This window comes from Bombus flavifrons, chromosome 13 (assembly GCF_040668555.2).
Source record: "Bombus flavifrons isolate JBK064 chromosome 13, iyBomFlav1_principal, whole genome shotgun sequence".
NCBI classification, from domain to species: domain Eukaryota; kingdom Metazoa; phylum Arthropoda; class Insecta; order Hymenoptera; family Apidae; genus Bombus; species Bombus flavifrons.
Genome location: NC_138454.1, coordinates 6303414 through 6316194, shown reverse-complemented (window position 1 = coordinate 6316194; position 12781 = coordinate 6303414). Strand labels below are relative to the sequence as shown.

At 40.1% G+C, this 12781-nt stretch overlaps 1 protein-coding gene across 1 annotated transcript; it reads right to left on the bottom strand.

Moving 5' to 3' along the window:
- Positions 1 to 2360: 2360 nt before the first annotated feature.
- Positions 2361 to 3861, bottom strand: LOC138186372 (uncharacterized). Its single transcript, XM_069126206.1, has 3 exons — positions 3664 to 3861; positions 3251 to 3366; positions 2361 to 3006 (listed from the first exon to the last, which is right to left on the bottom strand). The coding sequence occupies exons 1-3, from the start codon at positions 3835 to 3837 to the stop codon at positions 2652 to 2654; spliced, it is 645 nt and encodes a 214-aa protein (XP_068982307.1). The 5' UTR covers positions 3838 to 3861; the 3' UTR covers positions 2361 to 2651.
- Positions 3862 to 12781: the final 8920 nt, after the last annotated feature.

Below are 12781 nucleotides of genomic sequence, written 5' to 3'. Positions count from 1 at the left end.
TGATCGCTGAATCGCGTAATTGCTGCCTTCTTATTGCTTAGCGAGTCGACAGAAAAACGTGCGTGGCACGAATCGAAGGACAAGCGGCGCGATGTTCCACGGCCAAAGCGGCGAAATCGAAAGTAAATTGTCCACTGTCGCGTATTTTCATCGTTGATCGATCGTCACTTTGCTGGCCGAATAAAATGTTGCGTGCTACGTTACAAGGATGTAATTTTAGAAACAGTTTCACCTTACAAAACAACGCGACGATACGATCAGAGACAATCGCGAACGCTCTTTCTCCTCCCAGAAACTTTTCTACTTTTTTTTTTTTACGAACCAATTAACACACAATTGTTCGAGCCGCACTGCGATGAGCACACGCCTTGGAATTACCAGCCGATGCAACGTAACACCTCGTTAAATGCATTTGGAATTCGTTTCACGGACTCGTCACACGTCGATCCCGTTTTTTTATGCCGTTCCCGTAGGACAAATATATGTGTTTTATTTTCGAATGGCAACAACTTCGTTCGAACAAACTCGTTTTGTGTATTTTAAATTAATTCGCACACGCAGCCATTCCGGAGCTCGCACGCAATACGCAATTACCGGACAAGATCAGCTCGAGATCTTCGGATTGGAACAAGACGTAATTTCAGCGCCGACCTCGTTTTTAGAGTTCCTCGTTGCATCGCCAAGCTCGTGGTTTCTTCTTTGTTCGCTGAGAGGTGCAGCAGGTAGACAATTAAGAAATCAGGATGACTTGTAGACGAACAATCGTCTTGGCGAGGATACAACCGGAAACCTTTGAATTCTTTTTCCTGGAGACTTGTGAAATAAATTTCCCCTGTTGGACAGGGCGATGCGCGTCACGGTTCTTTTTATAGATTTCCATCCAGTTCCTTGTTCTTTCCAGAGAAAGTGTTAGTGGGTCAAGGTAGCGAGACATCGGAGGTGAGACATCGGAGGTGAGAGAGCGGTGGGAGAACGGAAGAACAGTACCGTCCGCTTTGTTGCTCGATTTAAGAAGATCAAACGGTTACAGTAGTCGTAATTCGTGTCGTGTTGGACGAGTGGAAAGTCCTGTTTAAAAATCGAATACCGGACGCACGTGGAACGCCAGTGAGCAGATCAGAACGATGCTTCCTCGTAAATGAGTCACCCGGTAGACGGATCGGTCCGGTCGAGGACGATCGTCGACTAAGTTTGGCCGGAGAAATCTTTCGCGAGGAAAAAGCGAGCGGATTCTAGCGAGGTTCTCGTACGCGGCCTCACCTTCGTAATGATGGCGCGTGTTCGTGTTGGTGTCTTATGTCATGTAGTTGAACTAGATTCGAACTATTCGCCAGACGCTGGAAAATCGCTATACATCATCTTGTCCGATCCTCTGAATTATAATGGTTTTAAACAATCTTTTAACGTCAGGATTATATCACAGCCGTATACATCTTACACCGTATACTGAAGATCAAACTGTAAGATTCTCTCGCCATGGAAAACTTACTGGCGCGATAACACTCACACTCCGGCACGAATATTCCAATGTCTCGAATATTTTAAAATTTTCAATAAAATTCAGTAATGGAACTTTTACCTGTAAACGATGATAGAATTCGAAATTACGTTTATAGGCTACGTGTTGCCTATCCAAATTTTTGACAAAACGGGGGATTAGTCATCGGTACGCGTTCCGGATTTTCCATGGGGACAATCGGTTTGAGAATCATCGCGTAGGATTGCCACTGGCATCGTAATGAATCTGATTATTCATAAGTGATGTTGTCATTGAATGCTAATTAGTCGTCTGGTACCTTCGATATTGTAGCGTTACCGTAGGAAACATTTGCAACATTTAATAATCAATAAATTATTGCTCTTTCAAATGTTTATGGATCGAAGAAACGAGGAACGCAACGCAGAAAGTGTAACACGCGCGAAGAAGACCGGGATGAAAGCTCGAGGAGAGGCCGAGATTCGGTGAAAGCGTGCCGAATAATCTGCATGTTCACGCTTCCCGTTAATTTGTACCTTGTATCACCGTGCATTATCAGCCAGCTGTTTTATCTCCCTTTTCCATTATTTATTACCTGTTGCACCGCGCGGGTGGAACAATGAACGGACACGCATTTAGAAAACGCTAATCCGTTGCTATCCTCGTTTTATGTTTCCTTTCCAGCCGTTTCTCTCCGATAGTCGTACCTAACATTATATTGCAAATATTATCTTAGAAGATACGATAAGCCTATCTTTACTGACTCCTTGACTTTCATATCACTCTCGGTGGCTGATAGGAATAAAATAAAAAGGGATTAAAGTACTTTTGAGGAAAGTAGATTACGTGCATCGTTATATCGCATGTAATCGTACGAGGTGTATGAAAAGAGCGAGAAAGTATTTTCTTGTTTTCTATTTCACTGTGATTGATCGAATCCTGCACACGTGTATTCTTATTAATTTTAATTACAAGGTGTATTTTGATTCCTAGCTGATCTTACCTCTATTATCGCAATGATCTCTCCTGAAATTTTTGCCGAATCTTTTTTAAACATTTTCAGATGTGCTCAGACGAAAGAAGAAAACTTCTTCGATTAATTGAGCAGTTATTCTCTAATTTAATCTACGTAACGAAGGTACACATGTTATCGACTAGAAGGAGTAATCAGATCTCAGGAAGAGATCGCGATATCGGCGCAATTTTTGAATGTCTTTTGAGGTGCACATCCGATTATTACTTCATTAGGACATCGAGTAGCGTGGTTTCCGATTACATAAGTCCACCTAAGCACACAATGTTCGCAGGTCAAATTCGATGGCAGCTGGACTGGTATGTAGAAGTCCTTTTGATAATTTGGTAGCAAAAAGTCGTAATCTCCGTTCTCCAACTGAAGCGGATATTCTTTGAAACACATTTCGGTCTCGAGATCGTTCGGTCCTTTCAAGGGGCACAGATTGAATGAGAATTTTCCCAGGTCGTTACTAATCAGTTTCACCTTTACGTTGACAATGTCGTTTACTCTGTACCTAAAATAACATAGAAATACTAATCAACGTGGCTTTCGAGATATCTCGAACCTTGGAAATCTAGATTTTAGAGCGTTTGCATTATAAAAGTGTTATCGCTAAGATATGAAATCATTCGACAATTATATTTTAGATATTTTATATATTATATATATCTCTTTGTATTTATTCCATGTATTTTTGCATCTTTACATTTTTACATAAATGTACAAAATTCCGCTGTCCAGCGAGGAAATGAACTTACCTTTGGACGATCACGCCGGTTCCATAACGTCCACCGTTTTCATTTGGTCTAGGTCGTGGTATAGCGTAATCGTCACCGCATACTCCACACAATTCATTATTTTGCGTGAACTGAATCTGCGAGGCAAAACGAATCGATTAATTTTTTTTTCATTTCTTGGTCACATCTCCAACGTCGCCTTCTCGAAACCTTCTTTTCTACATTTCTGTCAGGCGTGTTGCAGTTCCAACGTGTGAGGATTTTGTTCCTTGTCGAATCGAAATTCGTCTTCGATAGAATATCCTAATACTATCTGATTGATAACGAAACTATATCTAGTTTGCTTTCTATATTAGTATATTTACAAAACTATATTTACTTTGCTTTCCATAAAATTTCAGTTATTATTTCAGAGCAGTGAATAGAATTCTTACGGTCGGTCCTCCGCAGGAAAGCTCATGGTCGTTGACATTCACTTCAACGGGGAATCCTTTGCGCCAGGCGCTGCTTCTGCTAATGGGATCAACCATTATGCCTTGTCCATGAGTCTCCCAAAGTAAAATACCCAACAGGCAGGTGATTAATGAAGATTTCGCGAATGTCATCATCGACTTCTTCACCGTGCGTTCTCTTACGATCGACGTACTATGAATTGTTCTGTTCCGACATCCTTATATAGCATGACTCGTTGAAGTATCGCAAGATGTACAGAAACCAATGTTCGATCGGCGATTATCTTATCACGTTGAAAGAATTACGTTCAACATTATGATTGCATCACAATGGTTCCATTGTTTACTGCCTTTGGCACAGCAACATGTGTATCCATGTAAGAAGAATTTTCAGTAATATGTCAATTTTTCATTTGAAGAAAGAGAAAAAAGAATTCCATTCACCGCGTTTGTTACTTGTGGTGCTCATGTATGTAGAAACTTTGAATAAAGTGAAATAAATGTTATATAAAAACTATCTGTTCAATGTGTAAGTTCACTTCAATATCGTGGAATTAAGTTTTTTTGCGTGCAACAATTTTTGTTGTTGTTCTAATTTCGATTCAGAACTCGTGATTCTGATAATGTTCGTTCATTCTTTCAAGTAGATTTCAAGAATATTCATGAATATTTGGCAATATAGGAAATATAATGGACAAATAATATCTTGAATATAATAAACGTAAAATAATATTTCAATCGTATATTTTATCTTCGTAATATCATACTTCTTATTAATAAAAAGACGAACAATATGTTATGTAAGTAATACTATCTTTAAGAACAAATTATAATATTTCACGTTTCGTTATAGTCCTTTTTCCGATCTTCAATTCCCTCGTAGCTTGCTGTTTCCTGTTTGATGTCAGGCTTTTCTGTGTAACATTAACGACTTCTCCTGGGTTACAATAACATCGATGACAACGTATTTCGCATCTTATCGTGAGTCGCATGCGTTTTTGTTCCTCCGGTCATTCAATCATGTCGCAGGATGAAAGGTTCGAGCCGACACGAGCACGTTGTATTACGTAGAATTTTTGATGAGCATAGTGACCGCGGGTATTTATTATACCCATGAGTGGTAACATTTTGAATATGTTTTATTTATTAGTTCAGGCTAGGTCTTCTTGCATATCGAGTTTTTGAATATTAATAATAATACATGAATTATTAATTCGGGCGTATAATTTTGACATAATATTATAATACAAAAATAGTTGATTTGAATGATATAATATTGATAATTTATGCATGTATGATTGAAATTCACAGTATATGTTCATTATCGTTAATTGTAAAATCAGGGTATTTTCGGTACGATTATTTACAAAAATAAGATTAAAATTAGTTCATGTATGAATAAATATAATACGAATATTCGAATAAATGTTGGATATTATATTACCATTGTTTAAGTATTTTCTAGTTTAGAAGTAGAATATTCCTCGACTTCGTGGTATGAGAATTGTAATTGTAAGTGAAATTATTGGAATGTTAATGGTGATATGTATTGCAGTTGTAATTAGGAATAATACTTAATTTCATTTTCTGGATTAGGATAGTATCATTGACGAGGTATCTACTAGTATAAAAATAATTTTATTATGTGTTTTCCGTGTCCAATACAATTTCAAAAACTGGCAAATAATGCAAAAGACTTGGAACTGATATGTACATGTAATAAGCTTCATTAAATATAAACAAGTATCATACTTTACTGTTACTGTTACCATTTTCGAGTAATTTTTTAATGTTACCGACTCAGTGGAAAATAAGGTTACAATAGAATTGTACATATGGTGCTTAATAGATGGCACTATAACATTCCACCAGGGATTAATTTCGTTTTTAATAAATACATACAAAAATAGATTCGAGATAGGCCTAAATGTAGTTATTTTGTGAACAATTAAACACTTCATTTTTATAAGTCTGTGATAAGATTAAATGCATTTTTGTGCCATACATTTTGTGGGCCATCAACTTCCTTTCTTTTCGTGTCACAGGCTACGTTATCGATTCAGTATTGGTTTGAATTAAAACTGAGATCTATGAAAACATCCATTTTATATAATTAAAAAATCTAAAAATTAAGACTTAGAAGTAAGGTTTAAAATTAGCGATAGAAATGGAAATTAAGACTTAAACTCTAAGAGCAACTCATTCGTAGCTCTTATCTAAGAGAAACTTTGATGTTCCATTTTACTCCATTTTATCCTCTATCTTTGTATAAAAAGGCGCACATAATGAAATTAGCTTAGACATATATACTTTAAATTTAGCTGAAGCTAAAACACACCTATCCCACGTGCTCAGTTCTCCACAAATAAATTGTAAGACGCATGCATCCCGCTGGCTGTTAACTGTTTAAGCTAAGAATTGAAATTAATTATCTTAACTCAAAACTTAAAAATAAGTGCACACTATGCACCATCCATCTCCCACAGAACGATTATACAGATTGCATAGATCTTTATTAGCTTGAAAGTAAGAATACACTACACGATATCTATCTGTCACAGAACTATTACACGCATGATTACGAAGATTATACGATAAATCATAGCTTGGCCTACGTATATCGATAATGCTCGCAAAGGAACGGACAGAGAGAGAGAGGGAGAGAACTTTTTACTCTTGCCGAGTCCTGCGAAGAGTAGCGGTGGGTGTACGGCGTAGAGCCCAGGTGCCGCCGCCCTAGGTTGTCATAGGGGTCGTTAAGTCCGAGGAAGTTCTGGGACCTCTTCGGACTTGCACGACGGCCCAGGGGGTGGCGTTAGGAGATGTGGTTTCTCTTGACGCCTGAATTAGGTACCAGGAGTGGCATCTTTGGAAAGGGAAAAGACGCCAGAGTGCTCCGGCAGCGATTCGAAAGAGGCCCGGAGCACTCCTGTTAAGCGTTAGGAAGGCCATCGTGGTGTTTTGGTCGGTAAGAGTCTGACACAACCCCGCCGCTTTTCTGGGAAGCGGCGGGGTGTCTATAAGGATTTCCCCACGTAAACAAAAAATGGTCTACGTATATCGATTTTATAAATAATTAAAACCCATCCAACAAAGTCCTTGTGATATTCAACGGTGTCCAACAGTGTCCAACGGTATCCCACGGTGTCCCACGGTGCAGTCCAGTCTAGATCATCCAAAAATCTCTTAGAGGCTTTTGATGATTCAAACTGGACTGTTGCGTAGTTCTTGGCTTGAAATCGTTTTCCAAAGATTAATCAACTGATTAATTTTTGGAAAACGATGCCAATTACCAGGTCTCACCACGAGGAGGTGACTACGCACGAGACCCGCCCATGGGTTATTTAACACTACACATCGATCTCGACATTCAACCTACCGGCAGAATGTCGAGTTTTGACTCTACTTGACCATGGGCCTGCGTAAAGAAATAGTTGTTTCGTAGTCTAACTGCGAAACACATATCTCCAACGCAGCGCTTACATGAATCTTTACAAACGTAGAACAAAGCATACGTAACGCAACATCTATCTCCCACACAACGGTTACATCGACCAGTACAAATATTATACAATAATTCGCATCCCTACTGGCAGCATTCGGTATCAAAGACACATTTATCTAACTTGGAACGAAAAGAAGAAAATGAAGCTACTGACACTGTATATACCATTTCGTGTCTTGCAGGAGGGACATACGAGTCGCTGTACTAAACTGTTTAATGTTCTACTTTTGCGACACTATAAGATATTGAAGATATTGAAAAGTTATAAACTCTAACGTGATTTCAATAAGATTCCCTTAAAAATGGGAAAACAAGAAGATGCCCGATGAATCAGATGATAAAGGAAAAAATCGCGGCGCGCCCGAAACGAACGAGATCGCGATCTCTCGAAAGAACTAACAAACCTACGCGACGTACTCCCGTGTACCAGATAACTCTAAGGTTCAGCGGAAAGCCCAAGCATTGACCTTCTCTCGATACCTGTCAAGTAGTCTGGATCTTATCACGGTCGATGGCAAAGACCGATGATACTAGTGACCCAGCAAACAGGTCTGCAATTTAACACACTCCAACTGAAACAAGTGAGTACCCGGGGAGGGACCGCTGAACAGGATTACGAAGGCAAGAGGCCTCAACTGCACAGTGGGGTCCACTCACGAGGATGGACCGCTGAACAGGATTACGAAGGCATTACCCCAACTGAACAGTGGGGTCCCCCCGCCCGCGAGTTTTTCACTTAAACAGGATTACGGAGGACGTGAAATGCAGGTCTCTGCCCGAGTACCGAAGTACCAATCGGACAGTATTGCGGATCCCAGGTATCACCAGTGCGATGACAACTCCCGTGATTCGAGGCAAACGACGGGCAGTTTTCGAGCAGTTACTAACCACAGAGGTGTGCTTGGGTCGACTTACGAATCCAAAGATTTGTCCAGTACACGTTGACCCGCACGTACCCGGAATACGCGCGAACGAGTACGTCACGCTACGGTTTGAAAGAACTGAGCGACCGTGAACCGATATATCGAGGGAACAATTTTTCCAGTGTGGTAAGCGAGGGGATCAAGAGAGACGAGATCTTTATTTTTCGTTCCAAGATAGATAAGTATCTTTGTACAGAATGAGCTTACAATGCACATAACATAGGTATCTATCTTATGATTAATTAAGGCTAAAACGCTCGCATCCCACGGTGTCCTACGATGTCCCACGATGTCCCACGGTGCCCCCGCGGGGGGTTATTAGTCCAGTCTAGATCACCAAAATTCTTTTAGAGGCTTTTGGTGATCCAAACTGGACTGTTGCGTAGTTCTTGGCTTGGTATCGTTTTCCAAAGATTAATCGACTGATTAATTTTTGAGAAACGATGCCAATTACCAGGTCTCACCACGAGGAGGTGACTACGCACGAGACCCGCCCATGGGTTATTTAACACTACACATCGATCTCGACATTCAACCTACCGGCAGAATGTCGAGTTTTGACTCTACTTGACCATGGGCCTGCGTAAAGAAATAGTTGTTTCGTAGTCTAACTGCGAAACACATATCTCCAACGCAGCGCTTACATGAATCTTTACAAACGTAGAACAAAGCATACGTAACGCAACATCTATCTCCCACACAACGATTACATCGATCAGTACAAATATTATACAATAATTCGCATCCCTACTGGCAGCATTCGGTATCAAAGACACATTTATCTAACTTGGAACGAAAAGAAGAAAATGAAGCTACTGACACTGTATATACCATTTCGTGTCTTGCAGAAGGGACATACGAGTCGCTGTACTAAACTGTTTAACGTTCTACTTTTGCGACGCTATAAGATGTTGAAGATATTGAAAAGTTATATAACGTGATTTCAATAAGTTTCCCTTAAAAATGGGAAAACAAGAAGATGCCCGATGAATCAGATGATAAAGGAAAAAATCGCGGCGCGCCCGAAGCGAACGAGATCGCGATCTCTCGAAAGAACTAACAAACCTACGCGACGTACTCCCGTGTACCAGATAACTCTAAGGTTCAGCGGAAAGCCCAAGCATTGACCTTCTCTCGATACCTGTCAAGTAGTCTGGATCTTATCACGGTCGATGGCAAAGACCGATGATACTAGTGACCCAGCAAACAGGCCTGCAATTTAACACACTCCAACTGAAACAAGTGAGTACCCGGGGAGGGACCGCTGAACAGGATTACGAAGGCAAGAGGCCTCAACTGCACAGTGGGGTCCACTCACGAGGAGGGACCGCTGAACAGGATTACGAAGGCATTACCCCAACTGAACAGTGGGGTCCCCCCGCCCGCGAGTTTTTCACTTAAACAGGATTACGGAGGACGTGAAATGCAGGTCTCTGCCCGAGTACCGAAGTACCAATCGGACAGTATTGCGGATCCCAGGTATCACCAGTGCGATGACAACTCCCGTGATTCGAGGCAAACGACGGGCAGTTTTCGAGCAGTTACTAACCACAGAGGTGTGCTTGGGTCGACTTACGAATCCAAAGATTTGTCCAGTACACGTTGACCCGCACGTACCCGGAATACGCGCGAACGAGTACGTCACGCTACGGTTTGAAAGAACTGAGCGACCGTGAACCGATATATCGAGGGAACAATTTTTCCAGTGTGGTAAGCGAGGGGATCAAGAGAGACGAGATCTTTATTTTTCGTTCCAAGATAGATAAGTATCTTTGTACAGAATGAGCTTACAATGCACATAACATAGGTATCTATCTTATGATTAATTAAGGCTAAAACGCTCGCATCCCACGGTGTCCTACGATGTCCCACGATGTCCCACGGTGCCCCCGCGGGGGGTTATTAGTCCAGTCTAGATCACCAAAATTCTTTTAGAGGCTTTTGGTGATCCAAACTGGACTGTTGCGTAGTTCTTGGCTTGGTATCGTTTTCCAAAGATTAATCGACTGATTAATTTTTGAGAAACGATGCCAATTACCAGGTCTCACCACGAGGAGGTGACTACGCACGAGACCCGCCCATGGGTTATTTAACACTACACATCGATCTCGACATTCAACCTACCGGCAGAATGTCGAGTTTTGACTCTACTTGACCATGGGCCTGCGTAAAGAAATAGTTGTTTCGTAGTCTAACTGCGAAACACATATCTCCAACGCAGCGCTTACATGAATCTTTACAAACGTAGAACAAAGCATACGTAACGCAACATCTATCTCCCACACAACGATTACATCGATCAGTACAAATATTATACAATAATTCGCATCCCTACTGGCAGCATTCGGTATCAAAGACACATTTATCTAACTTGGAACGAAAAGAAGAAAATGAAGCTACTGACACTGTATATACCATTTCGTGTCTTGCAGAAGGGACATACGAGTCGCTGTACTAAACTGTTTAACGTTCTACTTTTGCGACGCTATAAGATGTTGAAGATATTGAAAAGTTATATAACGTGATTTCAATAAGTTTCCCTTAAAAATGGGAAAACAAGAAGATGCCCGATGAATCAGATGATAAAGGAAAAAATCGCGGCGCGCCCGAAGCGAACGAGATCGCGATCTCTCGAAAGAACTAACAAACCTACGCGACGTACTCCCGTGTACCAGATAACTCTAAGGTTCAGCGGAAAGCCCAAGCATTGACCTTCTCTCGATACCTGTCAAGTAGTCTGGATCTTATCACGGTCGATGGCAAAGACCGATGATACTAGTGACCCAGCAAACAGGCCTGCAATTTAACACACTCCAACTGAAACAAGTGAGTACCCGGGGAGGGACCGCTGAACAGGATTACGAAGGCAAGAGGCCTCAACTGCACAGTGGGGTCCACTCACGAGGAGGGACCGCTGAACAGGATTACGAAGGCATTACCCCAACTGAACAGTGGGGTCCCCCCGCCCGCGAGTTTTTCACTTAAACAGGATTACGGAGGACGTGAAATGCAGGTCTCTGCCCGAGTACCGAAGTACCAATCGGACAGTATTGCGGATCTCAGGTATCACCAGTGCGATGACAACTCCCGTGATTCGAGGCAAACGACGGGCAGTTTTCGAGCAGTTACTAACCACAGAGGTGTGCTTGGGGCGACTTACGAATCCAAAGATTTGTCCAGTACACGTTGACCCGCACGTACCCGGAATACGCGCGAACGAGTACGTCACGCTACGGTTTGAAAGAACTGAGCGACCGTGAACCGATATATCGAGGGAACAATTTTTCCAGTGTGGTAAGCGAGGGGATCAAGAGAGACGAGATCTTTATTTTTCGTTCCAAGATAGATAAGTATCTTTGTACAGAATGAGCTTACAATGCACATAACATAGGTATCTATCTTATGATTAATTAAGGCTAAAACGCTCGCATCCCACGGTGTCCTACGATGTCCCACGATGTCCCACGGTGCCCCCGCGGGGGGTTATTAGTCCAGTCTAGATCACCAAAACTATTTTGGATGATCAAGACCAGACTATACTCATGTAGTTTTTAGCTTGATATCGTTTTCAAATAATAATACTAATATTCAAAATAGTACTTGGTGTATTATTATTTGGAAAACGATACCAATTACCGGGACCCACCACGAGGAGGTAACTACTTTCGGGTCCCATTTACATAATGAGTTTCTAAGCATTGGAAGCAGAGATGTAAAATTATTTTAGAATAAAGAAGTGGCGTGTATTGAAATTTATTAATTGGAATAGCTGTAGTACGTGGATCCGCATAATCGTACTTGAATTTTGTACTTATCATCGAAGAAACGAAACTATGCGAGGTACCAATTGTAGCGCGTATGGACAAATTATAAGATTTCGTTGCCTTCTTTTAAATTGCACTTGCTTCCTTGATTCCATGAATATGGTGTTGTCGCCTTGGTTTTGAGCAGAAATGGAAAATTATCAAAGACTTGATATATTTCGTTAATAAAATAAAACAAAATAAACCATTAATTCACTCACTACGAATTGATGGTATTGATTTAAATCAATGAATGTAGAGTTACAAATTAATGGCTTAAATGTTATAAATTAAGAGCATAATTACTTTGAATTAATGCGACAATGTGGTTATAAATTATTGGTATAACTGTTAAGAATTAATGGAGTAATTGTTTTAGATTAATAGCTTAAATGTTATAAATTAATGGCTTAGATGATATAAATTAATAGTTTAAATGTTATAAACTAATGGCTTAAATGTATAAAATAACAGTTGGAATGTTGTAAATTAATGGCTTAGATGTTGTAAATTAATAGCTTAAATGTTATAAATTAATAGCTTAAATGTATAAAATAACAGTTTAAACATTGTAAAATAACAGTTCAAATATTGTAAATTAGTGGCTTAGATGTTGTAAATTAATAGCTTAAATGTTATAAATTAATAGCTTAAATGTTATAAATTAATAGCTCAAATGTATGAAATAAAAGTTTAAATGTCGTAAATTAATGGCTCAGATGTTGTAAATTAATAGTTTAAATGTTATAAATTAATTGCTTAAATGTTATAAATTAATAGCATAAGTGTTGTAAATTAATGGTTTAGACGTTATAAATTACTGGTTGCAATGTTTTTGTTTGATATTTTTTTTTACTTACCTTATATTT